The sequence below is a fragment of the Macrotis lagotis genome, chromosome 2, assembly GCF_037893015.1.
Source record: "Macrotis lagotis isolate mMagLag1 chromosome 2, bilby.v1.9.chrom.fasta, whole genome shotgun sequence".
NCBI classification, from domain to species: domain Eukaryota; kingdom Metazoa; phylum Chordata; class Mammalia; order Peramelemorphia; family Peramelidae; genus Macrotis; species Macrotis lagotis.
Genome location: NC_133659.1, coordinates 88,308,661 through 88,324,678, shown reverse-complemented (window position 1 = coordinate 88,324,678; position 16,018 = coordinate 88,308,661). Strand labels below are relative to the sequence as shown.

Sequence of the window (16,018 nt, the reverse complement as noted above, 5' to 3'; positions counted from 1 at the left end):
GATAAAATTAAAATATTTTATCAAAGGAAATCAAAATAAGATTTGCTCAAGTTTCAAGTTTTATGTTAGGTTTTTCTAAAAGCATTTTCTCTAAAGAAAAAAATGCACTGAGATTTTTAAAATTGTACAAGCTGTTCTCCCATCTTCCAAGCTTCATCAGGTATTTCCTCAAAACATCTTTTTCCTAACAGTTTTAATATTAAATATCAAGAGTAAAGTGGATACAGGTCCGCATGTAATAAAATAATAAATAATAATATATTCTAAAATGTGGTATTATAAAAGCTAATTTAAAAATCTGACTTGAATAAACTAATTTATCCTTTATATGCTCATTTTAAATACTCTTAAAATGTTTGCACAATTTAGAAATTATAATTCTGATAAAATATCTAAAAGGTTTTGAGTGAAAAACAATGCCATAATTCCATATTAAAATATCATTTCAAATGTTTTATTCTAGACACATGACACAGCAGGATAAACAACAAAATTTAAAGCTGGTCAAAATTATTCTGGCTCTTAAGATAATCATTTTGGGAAATTCCCTCCTTCTGTACATAATCTCCCTCTTCTACCACTCCCTCAGTCATAGTCAATGTGCTATTCAGGCACATTTCAAATGTATATCCCTGGATACTATTTTATTATTAGAACCTTAGCTGCGGAGTATTGTGGATAGAGCATTGGGCCTCGATTTGCAATTGAGTCACACACTGATTAGAATTTTTAAAATCCTGGGCATGTCACTTAAATTCTGTCAACCTCTTTTTCCTCTTATATAACAATGTTATAATAAAAAGACATATTCCCATTTAAAAAGGTCAAATAAGAGTTGTCCTTCCAAACTAGCCTAGACTCTATGATTAGCTATTTCAATGATAATTTTGCTAAAATCCTCAGAAACAAGATCTCACTCACTTGTCCTTCAAATGTTTGACCTTTTGAAAGTAGATGCCATTCACGTTTGTTACACCTGTTCCTAGACTTCTAAGAGCTGGAAAAGGGAATCATGAAGTGAAGCCAAATTGGCTCCACTACAAATGCATACCACCTTCAAATCTAAGCTTGGCCACCAATATAGCTTCTCTAACTGATGCCTGTTTAAATTTATCAGCACAGTTGTGCCAAACCACACCCAATGACACACAGCTTTTAAACAAAATTTCCACCTTTATCTCTGCATATGTCTTTTCTATCATGTCTATGTCATGTGTTGCATGATAGGCGAAGTAGTTTAATTTAAAAAATCAGTGCTGGTGGTAAGGGATTGAAAACAATGGACTTTGAAGTGAGGGAAACTTGAGTGGAAATTCTACCTCCTGGCACCTGTGGACTATATCAGCAAGGGAAATCACTTATGGATAAAGGCATTTAGCTTGCTCCTTATAAATACAATACTGCCTACAGTTTTGGGGGGGATAAGGTAATCTTTCTAAGAATTCCATTCCACTCAGATTCAGTTCATCAAATCAAATAGATACCTATATGAAGGTCAAATTTCCCACCTTATAAACTTCTAGGAAAGCTGACAGCTGTTATTTCACCACCACCACCTATTTTGCAATTAATCTCTTTATCACACATAGTTTAGTCAATATAAATAGTCAGTTTTCTCTTTCCCTGTTCCTTTTTGGTTTTATGGTATTTTGATTGGATTTATAAGCAGGTAGGAAAAATATTTTTACCAACCTTTGTTAGACATATATCCCTAGTTCTGTTTGAAGTCTTAGTCCAGAAATGTATATCCAGTTCTCAGACAGTTTCTTATTTAGTTTATTTCCTCACTCTCCCTTTCTTTTCTGAATCTCATGCCTTAGATGGGCATAATGAAAATATCACCTAAGTTTGCTTGCTCAAGACTTCATGATCTTTGGAAACACTCTCTAGTTTCCTTCAAACAGCATCATTTGTGCCAGCAATAATCACTGGAAATAAATAGAAGACATCTGTTTAGAAAAGTCGAAGGATGTTTTCAGCAAGGAAGAAAGTGGATTTCTCTATTACTGCTACAAACCTGAAAAAAGCTGCCCAACTGCCCCCTCATCATTACTCTTCTCTTATCCAACTGCCTTTTACTGAATGATTGTTCACTCAGCACAATCTGTAAAATGAATTTATCATTCCCTACAGTATACTTCTCTGAGTATCTAGCTCCCTTCTCTTCAGAAAGCCTTCAAGAACCTCATTATTTTTTCTTAGCTTCAAGTGATCCTTTTTCACTTGTCTGTAACATTCTTCCACCATTCAACCTTCAGACACAAGCCAGAATTCACCTTTGCCTCTTCAGATTCCTTTTTCTTCTCAGATTTCAAAAGAGGCAAATAAGTTATCTTTGAAAAAATATTATCATTATAATTGAAATACTTGAGCCTCAAAGTAGAATTTACAAAATGAAAAGAAACAAAAAGATAATCAACTTAAGGCGATGGGAATATAAGGATAAAGGAAACAGGCAAATACTGACTGTAGAGATGGCAATTAAAAATGGAAAAATGATCACCAATAAATTGAAATCTTTTTCTGTTTAAGAAATTTAAAAGTTTTTTTTATGTGGGGTCTCACTTGAATTCTGTTAAAACTCAAATGTACACTTGGCTGCTTACCTTCTGTCATGAGGGGCACTGAAACAGTTATATAAAGGTTATAAATATTGTATATGCAAGTCATGGGTGACTTCATTATTCCTATATAAGTTGGCTGACAGCTTGTTTGTGATGACCTTTAAAATCTCATCAAACTGTGGTGAGAGCAAAATACTTCATGTTTGCTGGCTTCAGCAATGCTATTGTCTTGGAATTCAGTTTTGCATGTATAATTCAGCAAGTAACTTACTTTAAAGAAAGTACAGAATATGTAGGCTTGCTGAAGGCATTTCCTTCTATCTTATATTTCAATTTGGTCTCCTTCTAAGTAATAATTTTAAAAATGATATTAAACCTGGGCAATAACAAATTTTAAGCCATTACTGATAAAGAATATAAATTACAGTGAAAAGAAAATATTTGCTTAGATTTCATTTCTCCTATGACATGAGTTTTAAGAACTACTAGAGTCTGTTCTGCCACTCCAAGAGAATAAAACATCTACACAATGGGTTTTGTCAACCAGTGAAGAGAGATCATGAGAAAACATCTGGATAATTCAAATCTAATTTACAAAAGAAAATTAGTAAACAATTACTTGAATGTCTTAGGACTATGTAGGGTTTTTGGCCTGGTTCTACTCCTATCTCTGAGGTCGCTCTGTCTTTAGTCAATTCTACTTCCTCCTCCTGCTTTTTGTGTGACCTTAGATAAGTCATTAAGCTTTTTTACACCTGTTTTCTTACTGTAAAAATGAGGGAATTAAACTATATAATCTTTCTATCAAGATGTTATTATCTTATGACTCAGTTCTCAGTGTCAGATAGACGCTTATTTTTATATTTCCCACATCTAGTATATATTGGACTTTCTGAAAAATTACATATATGATGAATTACATCTAGCAGGAACCTGATAAATATTTGTTAAATATAATGATGATAAATCTACCACCTAAGTAAGAGAACCAAAGACAGTTATTTCCCTCTGGCTCATCTCTAAATTAAAACAACAAATACAGCTATAGTTTTTTGTCTCGTACCATATTTTAAAGAGGATGGGAATATCCTCCCTTCCCACCCAAACAAAAGTAACAACAGCAACACCACCCACTAATATAATTTTTGACAACTGCTATTCTGCTGCTATAAAGGAACAGACCATGTAAAATAAAAAGTTAAACTTTTAATTTTTATTAGCTTGATTACTCATTGTAAGAAAAAGTATATTTTTATCTCAAAAATATATCCTAAGTATGCAAAGTATATAGTTTATATGATAAATGCATTATCAGAGCAACTAGGTGGCGCAGCGGATAGAGAACCAGCCCTGGAGTCAGGGGGACCTGAGTTCAAATCCATCCTCAGATACTTAATAACTACCTAGCTGTGTGACCTTGAGCAAGCCACTTAGCCCCATTGCCTTGCCAAAAAAAAAAAAACCATAAAAAAATGCATTATTTAGATCAGTGTTGTCAAACTCAGAATGGATCCCTAGAGGCCTCATCTAGATATGAAAACAACACATTAAAATTATTTATGTTGTATTGTATTTTTTATTATTTTATTAAATATTTCCCAATTACTGATTCATTACTCATCTACTTAAGGCACTCAGGAATTTTATAGTCAACTTGGAGTCAAAACTAATCCAGATTACAATTCATGTTCCAGGATTACATTTTAATCTTTTTATGAAAAATGTTGAAGGAATTGTGCTACACCTTAAAAATAAGAAAAATGAGAGTGCCTGGAATTCACACTTCCCACATCTTCCCCTTTCAGAATCCTTAAATTCCTTTAAAGCTCAGTTCAGTTCTTATCTCCTCTGCAGTATTCCCTGAGTCCTTCACCTGTACGTATTTTACTTTCCTCTCAAATTACCTTCTTTATGTGCATATTAAATCCATGAAGAACAGACTTTCTTGAGAACAGATGACTATTTTTATTTTTATATTTCTCATATCTAGTACAATGCATTTTATCTAACAATTAATAAATGTTTTGGTAAATGGAAAAGGAATGGAAAGTGGACTATATTTTTTGAAATTTCATCAGACCTTTCTGAAGAATTAAACATATGTTGAATCACTTTGACACTTGTTAAGACTACTATTAAAATCAATCTAATATTCTGAAATACATATATAGTATGGATGGTGACTATTTTTAAGATGGCCAGTTATCAGAGCAAAAAGAAATCTGGTTCAAAAGCTGCAAAAATTTCTTCACATGTATGTCCCTGAGATTCATACATCACAGTATATGTATAATACTTTTTTTTTTTAGTTTTTTGCAAGGCAAATGGGGTTAAGTGGCTTGCCCAAGGCCACACAGCTAGGTAATTATTAAGTGTCTGAGACCGGATTTGAACCCAGGTACTCCTGACTCCAAGGCCGGTGCTTTATCTACTATGCCACCTAGCCGCCCCTAATACTTTTCAACTAAGTAAATCAAATCAATGTAAAGCAAACAAATTATCAATCAATTGGTGTACATGGGCAGTGACTCTAGTTCCAAAAGGATTTTGATACTGTGAGATTCATCATGATTTTTACAAAAAGTGGAAAGGTAAGAAGAAGTGACACAAGGGAAGTGATAATTCAACTTCCTCCTCAAATGGAAAGTATGTGACAGTCCTGAAACCCTTGTAGTAATTTGCTGATGATTATTTAAAATAAAATTAGAACAGGATTCCTTTAAGAGAAAAGCCATTATGAGAACTATCAGATGTTTGTTTAATTCCTTTCAAATAACTTCATATTTTTATACATACATAAATAAAATAATCATAATGTTTAAAAAGCATAGCTTTTGTATATGCTACATGCTATGGTCCTTTCAAATAAAACATTTTTTGTGTCACAACTAACAAATCAAAATCTTCCTAATTTCACTTCTTCCTCATTAACTTAAAACAAGCAAAAAAAAAGTTAAGAAACTTACTCAGATTTAAGTTTATAAATTTTCACTTTTTAATAAACCATAAGTGTATCACTATTTTAAATGATGTCACTGGCCAAAAAAAGGGATAATAATGAATACATAAGATTTCTGCATTTAACTAAAGTTCAAGTCAGCAGGAATTAAGGCAATTGCATTTTCATTCCAGAAAATATTTTTGTTGAATTTAGGAGGAAGAACAACAAGTTCAGAAATAAAAAATTTAAGATGTCTATTCATCAGACTTTGCTGGTCTACATATAATAAAATTCTTAATGATACCCCATCCATTAGCATTTGTCCTTTTTTAGTTGAACTTTAAACATTTATTTTTAGATCAAACAAATTCATTTTCAAAGTGGTTTGGACAAAGATGGCCCGAGGACTCTGCCCAGAGGAGGCAGGGTATTGTAATGGGGGTTGAATCCTGTATCTGAGACTAACTTACTATAGAACCTTGACTAAATCTCATCCCCTCAGTGCTGTAAAATGGGTACAATCCTAGCACTTACACCTCCAGAGTTGCTATAAGGAGTAAAGCATTTTACAAATTTGAAAGCTATAAAGAGTGGAAAGGCAAGGTACAGAACAGGTCAGTCTCCTACTCTAGTCTTCAATCTTCTAGGGTTGGCACTACTCAACTGAAAGGTACAAATGTCAACTACAACTAGTTTTTAACGATACATTTGAAATAAAAAAAAATACTTGAAATATAAATTAAAAAAAAATACTGTCAACACAAATCTCTTATGAGCTTCTATGAGGTTCCAAAAAGAACTATACCATTGTTTACTTAAACCAAGGAAGGCCCAGGTGAAATAAGAAATGTTTACTGACCGTTACAGACTTTAGAGTCATTCCATGGTAGGTGCCCATTGTATCAATCTTGAAGCCTTCTGTTTCTGTAGGGGAAAAAAGGATTTTTCTAGTTAAACCTTCTGCATTTCAAACAAGAGTTGTTAAATTATAATTTGTATGGAGCACAACAGAAAGAATAAGGTTTTTTTACAGACTGGTTAAAATGTTTTGGCAATATTAAAATAAAAAAAAAGCTCCAGGAACTACAAAGGTTTCAAGGTTTCTCTATTTTATACATGGATGTGTATATACAAGCATACATGTGAGTATGTATGTATATATATATATATATATATATAGATATAGATATATAGATATATATATATATAAAATCAGGTCTTTAAAATATTCTTTAATATAGGGATTCTAGACACCCAAATGTGTCTAGAATTTGAGCTAGGGTTGAGCTGAACTATATTGATTTTATATCTACAATTATTTATGCACATGTTTGAGTCTCCTTAACCTCCCAAAGTGTAACATGATTCCTCATAGCAAAAGATACTATTCCAAAGGCAAATAACATTCAAGAATCACTGTTTTTTGGGGTTTTTTTTGCAAGACACTGAGGTTAAGTGACTTGACCAAGGTCACACACCTAGGTAACTATTAAGTGTCTGAGGTCGCATTTGAACTCGGGTCCTATTGACTCCAGGTCCAGTGCTCTATCCACTGAGCATCCAAATTGCCCAAGAACCACTATGTTTTAATAGTTCTGTATTACATTCCAAATAATTCCTTAGCTTGATAGAGACATAATTTCCCATTTATTTCATTGTATCCTGCCTCTGTATTCTATACTCCAAGCAAACTGAACTATATATAGTTTTATTAAATCTATTCTACTTTCCAACCTTTTATGCCCTTCCTCCAAAATTATTCCTTAAGACCAGAATGCCCCTGCTCTATCCCTCTTCTTTTTCTCCATCTGTTAAATTCTAACTCATCTATCCAACAAGAAACAGCTAAAATAGTACCAGATCAAATGAGACAAGATATGTAAAGTGATGTACAAACTTTAAAGCATTATAAAAATGCTAGATATTATTACCATCTAAATAAGATCTTTCTGGGCAGCTAGGTGGCACAGTGGATAGAGCACTGCCCTGGAGTCAGGAGTACCTGAGTTCAAATCCGGCCTCACACACTTAATAGTTACCTAGCTGTGGCTTTGGGCAAGCCATTTAACCCCATTGCCTTGAAAAAAAAAATAAAAAAAAAATAAATAAGTTCCTTCTTAATTCTGTCTAGAAGTCATCACATCCTTCCTTGAAATTCTCACAACATGTTGAAGAACTTCTCCATTTGTCATATTATATTTTCTACTATACTCATTTTGTTTACATATTATCTCTCCTATTCTCCATAGTCATACATATTATGCTAAAGGCTTTAGGGCAGAGGATTGTGTTTTATTTTACATATCATAATCATTTGCATATTATCAGACAATTACTATTTATTGAAATGAGAAATGTAAAAAGTATACATATGTACCATATACTGACATTACTCAAGTTATCCTTAAATGGTGATAAGAAAATAAGCATTGTTCTAAAAAATAAAGAAGCTCAAAAACATTCAGAAATGCCAACAAGTCAAAAATATATATAAAAAAGCAGGAAAGGAGGAGGCTAGGTGGCACAGTGGATATAGCACTGGCCCTGGAGTTAGGGTAAGTTCAGTTCAAATCCGACCTAAGACACTAAATAATTACCTAGCTGTGTGGCCCTGGGCAAGTCACTTTAACCCCATTACTTTGCCAAAAAAAAAAAAGGCAGGAGGAAAAAAAGGAGGGAGAAAACAGAGGGAGGAAATTAGGCAGGTTTGAAGGTAACTGCAATCAAGCCTGAAATAGGAAGACTAGTATCCAAAACATATATGGAAGATATAACTAAAATATAAATCCATTCCTCAGCACACATGGTAAAAGGATATGAACAAGCAGTCGCAAAAGAATGAAAACCAACATTGCCTTAGGTCTCCTGTACTCTTACAGATAACTTCAACAGTTGCTATTTTCCTTTTTGTCATATGTGCCAAACTGATGACTGTGAGGTTATTTGGAGAACTTTTTCATTGACTTTTGATAGTTTGTGATTCTTCTTTTGCAACTACTTGTTCATATCCTTTTACCATGTCTGCTGAGGAATGGATTTATGTTTTAGTTGTATCTTCCATGTATGTTTTGGATATTAGAGGAGGGTCCATTAACAATAAAAATATGGACAGCAGCATTTTTGGTTGAAGCAAAGAAATGAAGATCAACAAAACATTAAAAATATGTACAAAATAGTTCTCAGACAAGACAACTTTTTACAATTGGTAAATTTAATACAGTACTTTAAAATTTTAATTTTATTTTTAATTTATGGAATAAAACAAGCATTTTCATAATATAGCATAATAAAAAGATGATATGAAACTGCAATCTATTATGTAAAACTTGCTATTTCTTTAACTATCCAATAAAGTTGGCATGTTTTCCCCTCCAATAACAAATTTATATAGCACAGTTTCAGAGTTTCCTATATAATCTTTTGTTCTTTTATGTATACAGAAATGTTCTTGTTTGCTGATGTTTATTAAATCCATACTAGAAAAACCTTGGGATAAAGCACCAGCCCTGGAGTCAGGAGTACCTGGGTTCACATCTGGCCTCAGACACTTAATAATTACCTAGCTGTGTGGCCTTGGGCAAGCCACTTAACCCCCTTTGCCTTGCAAAAACCAAAACAACAACAACAACAACAACAACAAAACCTTGCCTCCTCCCCTCCTCCACCAAAAAAGTAAGTGTCACATTAATCTGGTGTCAGTCCTAACCCTCTCCATCAACCTAACCCCAGGCAGGGATCCCAGTCAATAAACCCTATATCCCAACATGAAGAGGCTGAAGCATTCTACTTAGCAAAGGGGAGGAACTACCAAGTGAGTGGTAGTGATTACCAAAAAAGAAAAAGACAGAAACAAAGGTATCAAAAAAGAAAATCACAAAAAATGCCCAGCACAAAACATAAAATTAACAGAAAGACTCCTATGACACAAAAGAATACTCAAAACCTAAAAAAAGAATACAAAGCTCTCATGCCAAAGTAAATTGAAACAATGCCTAATTAAAGACAAGAGTGTAAAGGCCTCCACAGAAAGCAGAGGTTAGGTTAGGCTAATGTTACCTGAGACCTCACTGGCTCAGGAAATCAAGGCTCAGGTTATTAATAACTGCCATCATTTATATGGCACTTACTAGGTTGCTAGGCACTGTGCTAATAAATAAGCACCTCACAAACACGTAGAAGGCAGGTGCTATTATTATTATTATTATTATTATTATTATTATTATTATCTTCATTTTACAGAGGATACTAAAGCAAGCAGAGGTGAAGTGACTTCCAGCTAGGAAGAGTCTAAGATCACATTTGAACTCAGGTCTTCCAGATTTCTAACCAAGCACTGTACCATCTGCCTTTGTCCCCTTAAGTATAAAATATCTAACAGACAAAATTCAGAGGTTAAGTGAAATTAACTGTGTTGAATCAACAGAGTGTGTTCTCAATGGATATACTTGTTAAAAACTCTGCTTTTTCTATTGATTCTTTCATTAACTATTGAAGGACCTGTAGGCATTCCATCAGAGTACTGGTCTATAATAATATGGAACATTAGAAACTTCAGAATGGTTCAATAGAGAAATTCCTCAAAAATGAAAAACTAAACTACAATAGAGAGGGAATATTTGGCATAAGAGAAGCAAAAGGAAGAAATATTAAAAGAATATATAACTTCTACACAAGTCAAAACCCAGACAAGTGGTCATTTGCCAACAGCGGCATGCATGACTACATTGGTTATTCATTGTACACAGCCTTCACACAGAAGATAGTGAAATGCTGCAGTATAAGTGTTGAGCCTGTAGTCAGAGTTCAAATTCCACCTCAGCTATATGACATCAGAGATCATAATCCCTGTCTGCCAGTTTCCGTCACTCTAAAAAGGGGATGATAACAATGCCATCAAACAAAATATATTTGTAGAGTACTTAGCAAAGGATCAAGAACATAGATGTCACATACACCAGTTATTATTATAATATATTCTATTAATTAGATTTTAAGCAACAGAACAGAGCTTCAAATACAGCTACTCTGACACCAAATATTCCATCCACGATGACACATTATTTAATCTCTAGGCTTTAGTTTCCTAGAAAAAATGAGTTAAGTATAAAATTTCCTCTAAACATAAATGGAGTGGTTTTCTTTTTCAAAGATATATACAATCAGTAATTATTTTCAGCACTTGATCTGTGCTTCAGATACAGCAGACCAAGTCTAAAGGAAATAAACCAACCAAATTACCATACAGCTACATGCATGATAAACAAAATTATTTGTGAAGTTTGGGAAGTGTAGAAAGATATAGAAGAAAAAAACTTTTCTTAAAATATTTTGTATGTTTCTTGTCTGGGTGACCTTGGGCAAAGGCCCCTAGGGGCCTTTATACATCTATAAAACTGGGCATTGGGGGACATCCTTCTGTCTCTCAAAAATTACACTCCTTGACAACGAAACTAATTATTGCTGTTTTAAATGGCCATTTACTGTGGCAGACTAAAAGCACTTTACTTGGAGGGCAAAGCCAAGATGGCAACATGAGAAGATCCTCTCCTAGGTGTTCTCTCCATAATATTTCAAAAATCATAAAATTATGACCCTAACTAAATTTTCAAGAGACAGAGCCCAAAGGGAGATCCAGTGAGGCATTCTCCAGAAACAAGGTAACCTGGAAAAATAGTGGAAAGGCTCCGTTCCACAAGGTTAAAGGGGCAGCCCACCGGAGTGAAGGAACCTCAGCTTCCCATAGGCAGCTTCAGGGTGCCTGGGAGCTGCAGCTCACGGCAGCAGGGGCAGTTTTCTGACCTATGCCAGGGAAGCACCAGGCACAACTTGGAAGATCTGCCAGAGCAAGTGCATGAAGCCCAGCCCTCAGGGTACTCAGTGAGCAGTGGTGGCCACGGCAACCCAGATCCAGAAAGAGGAAGCAGGCAGAGCCATAAGCAGGAGCTTCCAGGCAACTCAGCCTTGAGTGCTCAGCCTACCAAAGGTAAGGGAGTGGAGAGAGACTTCCGAGGTCTGTCTTCTGTCCTTAGAACAGGACTCTGGGGCTCTGACCACATTCAGATCCTGATCTCAGTCTAGGCCCTCCCACCCCAGACCCATGGCAGAGGGCATGCTTGTGGTCATTCACAGACCAGGAGGGAAGACAGAGCTTCACACACTGAGATACTTGGGGGGGTGTCCCAATAATACTCAAAAGCTCAGGAAGAACTACAAGACCAGGAACAGGCTGAGGAAATGAGTAAACAGAGAAAAAAGAGGAACACCATTGAGAAATACATTGTCTATGATACCAAGAAGGATCAAAATACTCAATCTGAAGATGAGGAAGTACAAGCTTCTGCATCTGAAGACTCCAAGAAAAACAGAAATTGGGCCCAGGCTATGACAGAGCTAAAAAAAAAAAAAATAGATTTTGAAAATCAAGTAAGGGAGATAGAAGACAAATTGGGAAAAGAAATGAGAGAGATGCAGGAAAAAACATGAAAGAGAAGTCAGCAGCTTAGTCAAGGAAATCCAAAAATATGCTGAAGAAAATAACATGTTAAAACCAGCATAAGTCAAATGGATAAAACAGTTCCAAAAAGTTATTGAGAAGAAGAAAGCTTTAAAAAGCAGAATTGGCCAAATGAAAAAAGAGATAAGAAAGCTCTCTGAGGAAAACAAATCCTTCAGATGTAGAATGGAGCTAAAGGAAGCTGCTGGCTTTATGAGACGTCAAGACATAATACTTCAACACAAAAAAAGAATGAAAAATTAGAAGAAAATGTGAAACATCTCATTGAAAAAAAACAACTGATCTGGAAAACAGATTCAGGAAAGGTAATTTAAAAACTATTGGGATACCTGAAATGTATGATCTTGACCCCATTTTTAAAGAATTCCTGCAGGAAAATTGCCCAGATATCCTAGAAGCAGAGGGCAAAATAGAATTGAGAGGATCCATCAATCTCCCCAAGAAAGAGATCCAACCCCCCCCCACAAGGAATATTAGAGCCAAGTTCCAGAACTCCCAAGTCAAAGAGAAATATTACAAGCAGCCAGAAGGACACAATTCAAATATTGTGGAGCTGCAGTCAGGATCACACAGGACTTAACAGCAATTACATTAATGGCTCATAGGGTTTGGAATATAATATTCCAGAAGACAAAAGAGCTTGGAAAGCAACCAAGAATCAACTATCCAGCAAAAATGAACATCCTCTTCCAGGGGAAAAGATGGACTTTCAATGAACCAGGGGAATTTCAATTGCTCCTGTTCAAACAACCAGAGCTGAACAGAAAGTTTGATCTTCAGGTACAGGACTTAGGTGAAACATAGAGAGTAGAGGAGAAGGGTAAAATATGAAGGACTTAATGATGATGAACTGCATGTATTCCTGCAAAGCAAAATGACATTGACAATACTCATAGAAAACTTCTCATTTAATAGAGCAGGTAGAAGGAGCTTTTATAGATGAAGCACAGGAGAGAGCTGAATTTGAAGATATGTTGTAAAAATGGAGTCAATAGCTAAAAGGGAAATGTAATGGGAGCAAGAGAAAGGAGAGGTGGAAAAGGATAAGATATTAAATATAGTAAGATTTCTTTTTTATTGCAATGAGCTACTACAATGATATGGGAGGGGGAAGGTGAGGGGGAATGAGGGAACCTTCGCTCTCATCAGAGGTGGCTCGGAGAGGAAACAACATATATACTCAGTGGAGTACAGACATTTAGAGTAAAAAAGAGAGAAGGGGATGGGGAAAGGGGGGAATTGTGAGTGATGGAAGAGAGCATGAACCATGGGGGAAGAGTAGTGAGATATAACACATTTTCGTTTTTAATTCTTGCAAGGGGCTGGGATTGGATGGCCTGTTCGGGACCACAGGGTCAGGTGGTTGCTGGGCCTTAAGGGTGGTATGTGGGCTCAGGGCCTCTTGGCCCCAGGGCCAGTGATCAGTCTGCTGCACCACTCAGCCACCCAACAGCACATTTAAAAAGAGGGATAGAGTGAAAGGAGAGAGAAAATATAGTATATGGTAGTGGGGAGGTATGAATGGAGGGAGTTTGTGATCAGCAATGGTAATGGTGGAAAAATATGGACGTAACTTTTTGTGATGGACTTATAAAGAATGTGATCCATCCGTGACAGAGTTGGTGTTGTCAGAACACAGACTGAAGCACATTTTTTTAATTTTTTCTCTTTCCTTTACTTTATTGTTCATGAGGGTCTGTATTTTTGGAGCAGAAGGGGTATTATGTTTACTCTTTTTTGTTTTTTAAGGTTTTTGCAAGGCAAAGGGAGTTAAGTGGCTAGCCCAAGGTCACAAAGCTGAGGTAGGATTTGAACTCAGGTACTTCTGACTCCAGGCCGGTGCTCTATCCACTGCACCACCAAGCCGCCCCCCGTGTTTACTCTTAAACAAGAATATTTTAACAATGTATAAAAATTAAAAATATATATAATGAAGGACAAAAAAAATAAAGATAATGAAAAAAAGCACTTTACTTAGTGAGAATCACAAAAACAAGAGTTTTAAAATGACCACATCTATGTCTCCATTTCTTAGAAATTGCTCACTGCAGCAGTACTGAATATTACAAATCTTCCAGGGAAATGGAAATAGAAATTCTTCTTCATTGCAAACAACTGCTCTAATAGCCACATTTTATTTCATAACAGGGAAATTACAGAACTGTATGTTTCCAACTTGGAAAGAACCTAACCTGAGAGATTATCTGGTCCTATCATCTCATTTTACCCAGGAGGAACCGAGAGCTCCCAAAGGGCACACAGGCAAATAAGTAAATTTGAACTCAAAACATCTAATTCCAAATTTCACTTTACAATCAACTTTTGGTAAGATACTGTGCAGTGAATGACATCACCAAGCAAGTGATAAGATATCACAAGTCAAGACATGTGTAGTAATAATGTAGAGAGAGTTAACAATAGGATACCAACCTTCTTTTCCTTTGAATCTTTCCTGATCATATCTGTTATAGGCAGCTGGAATAGGTGGCTTATTCCGCAATGTGGAATCCTTGAAAGAAAAACACAATTAGCCAAATTTTTGAAAGCAAGTAAAATTACATGGCAAAAAGAATTGTTTAATTCTCTATCAGAAATTGAATATTAACTTGGAGGTTTCTCCCTTATAACCATAATAAAAAATGCATAAATTTTTTTCAAAATAATGTATAGTCATAATCAAAACAGAAGAATACATGTTCCCACAGAAACTATTAAAAATCCTACCACCTGTATTCAGACAAGTACCATGTACCCAACAAAATTTAAAAAAAAAGAAACAACGAACCAATAAAATGCTACAAACTTGTCAAAAGTGCTTTGAATTTAGTTTTAAGAATGTTTGCATAGTCTTTTACTATGTCATTTATAATTTAATATACTTGTGAAAGCAGCTTATTTTTACATTAAAACAACTGAATACTTTTTTGTATCCCAAATACTTAACTTGGAATATAGTAGGTTCTTTTTTTTTTTTGCAAGGCAAATGGGGTTAAGTGGCTTGCCCAAGGCCACACAACTAGGTCATTATTAAGTGTCTGAGACCAGATTTGAACCCAGATACTCCTGACTCCAAGGCCAGTGCTTTTATCGACTACACCACCTAGCCGCCCCTAGTTCTTAATAAAAGTTTGTTGATTGACTGATTTAGTTGCAAATGGAGAAAGGTATAATAATCTTTTAAATTTTTTCAAATAACTATACATATTCAAGGAATCATCATATAAACAATATTAAGATTCTCCTTCCACTTTCAATTAAATTCAATTTTCCCATATTCATTCAAGAATCCTCTTCCTAGTGATTTCATTAGTCAAAGTAATTACACAGCTCATTATTTGAATTAGTAATTTGCATTACAAAGCTCTAATAAATTGTTTCTTGCTTAAAATCATAGCTGTCCTCAAAAACAGAATTAAACGATTTTAGCCAGTGTAGTAGGAATTATCAGGTTAAAAGAACATAAAACAATTTTTTACACATAATTCTTTAAAGGAATGACTTTGCTTCAGTTGTAACTTTTTTAAATATATCTGAAAAACAGTCCCAAGATTACTTCTGTGATTAATCCTATGACTACCCTATGATATAGGTCGCTAGTACATCCAACTGAAATATCTAGCTACCATCTACCAAACTGAATTATATGTAACTATTACTTTACTCAACTACGCTAATAACTTTTATCTACAGTGCCATGCAAACCACCAGGCCAAATGAAATGCTCCTGGACATCACACCTACTACATATGCAAAAAATCATCATTTCAAATAATTCTAAGGTCTAGAAAAATAAACATAGACTTAATTAAAATACTGAAATGTTCTAAATAATAACTTTGGCTTCCTAGTCATAACCACAGAAAAAATTTTTAAATTCCTGGAAAACATCAACCACTTGTTGATAAGGCTATTAATAAGAATGAATAATCAGGGAAGAGATTTTCCCAAATAACAGAAATATTGTTTTAGCTTTAAATATTAGTGCTAATAAAAGTACAA

General features: G+C 34.8%; 1 protein-coding gene across 1 annotated transcript in view; it reads right to left on the bottom strand.

The window, feature by feature from the left end:
* The window catches only part of CDC73 (cell division cycle 73), a 140,871-nt gene that overhangs the window by 84,483 nt on the left and 40,370 nt on the right, over positions 1–16,018 (bottom strand). The window contains exons 9-10 of the mRNA XM_074222273.1: positions 14,450–14,528; positions 6,365–6,429 (exon numbers count right to left, since the gene is read on the bottom strand). Coding sequence (XP_074078374.1) covers positions 6,365–6,429; positions 14,450–14,528 — 144 coding nt within the window. The remainder of the gene's footprint in view (positions 1–6,364; positions 6,430–14,449; positions 14,529–16,018) is intronic.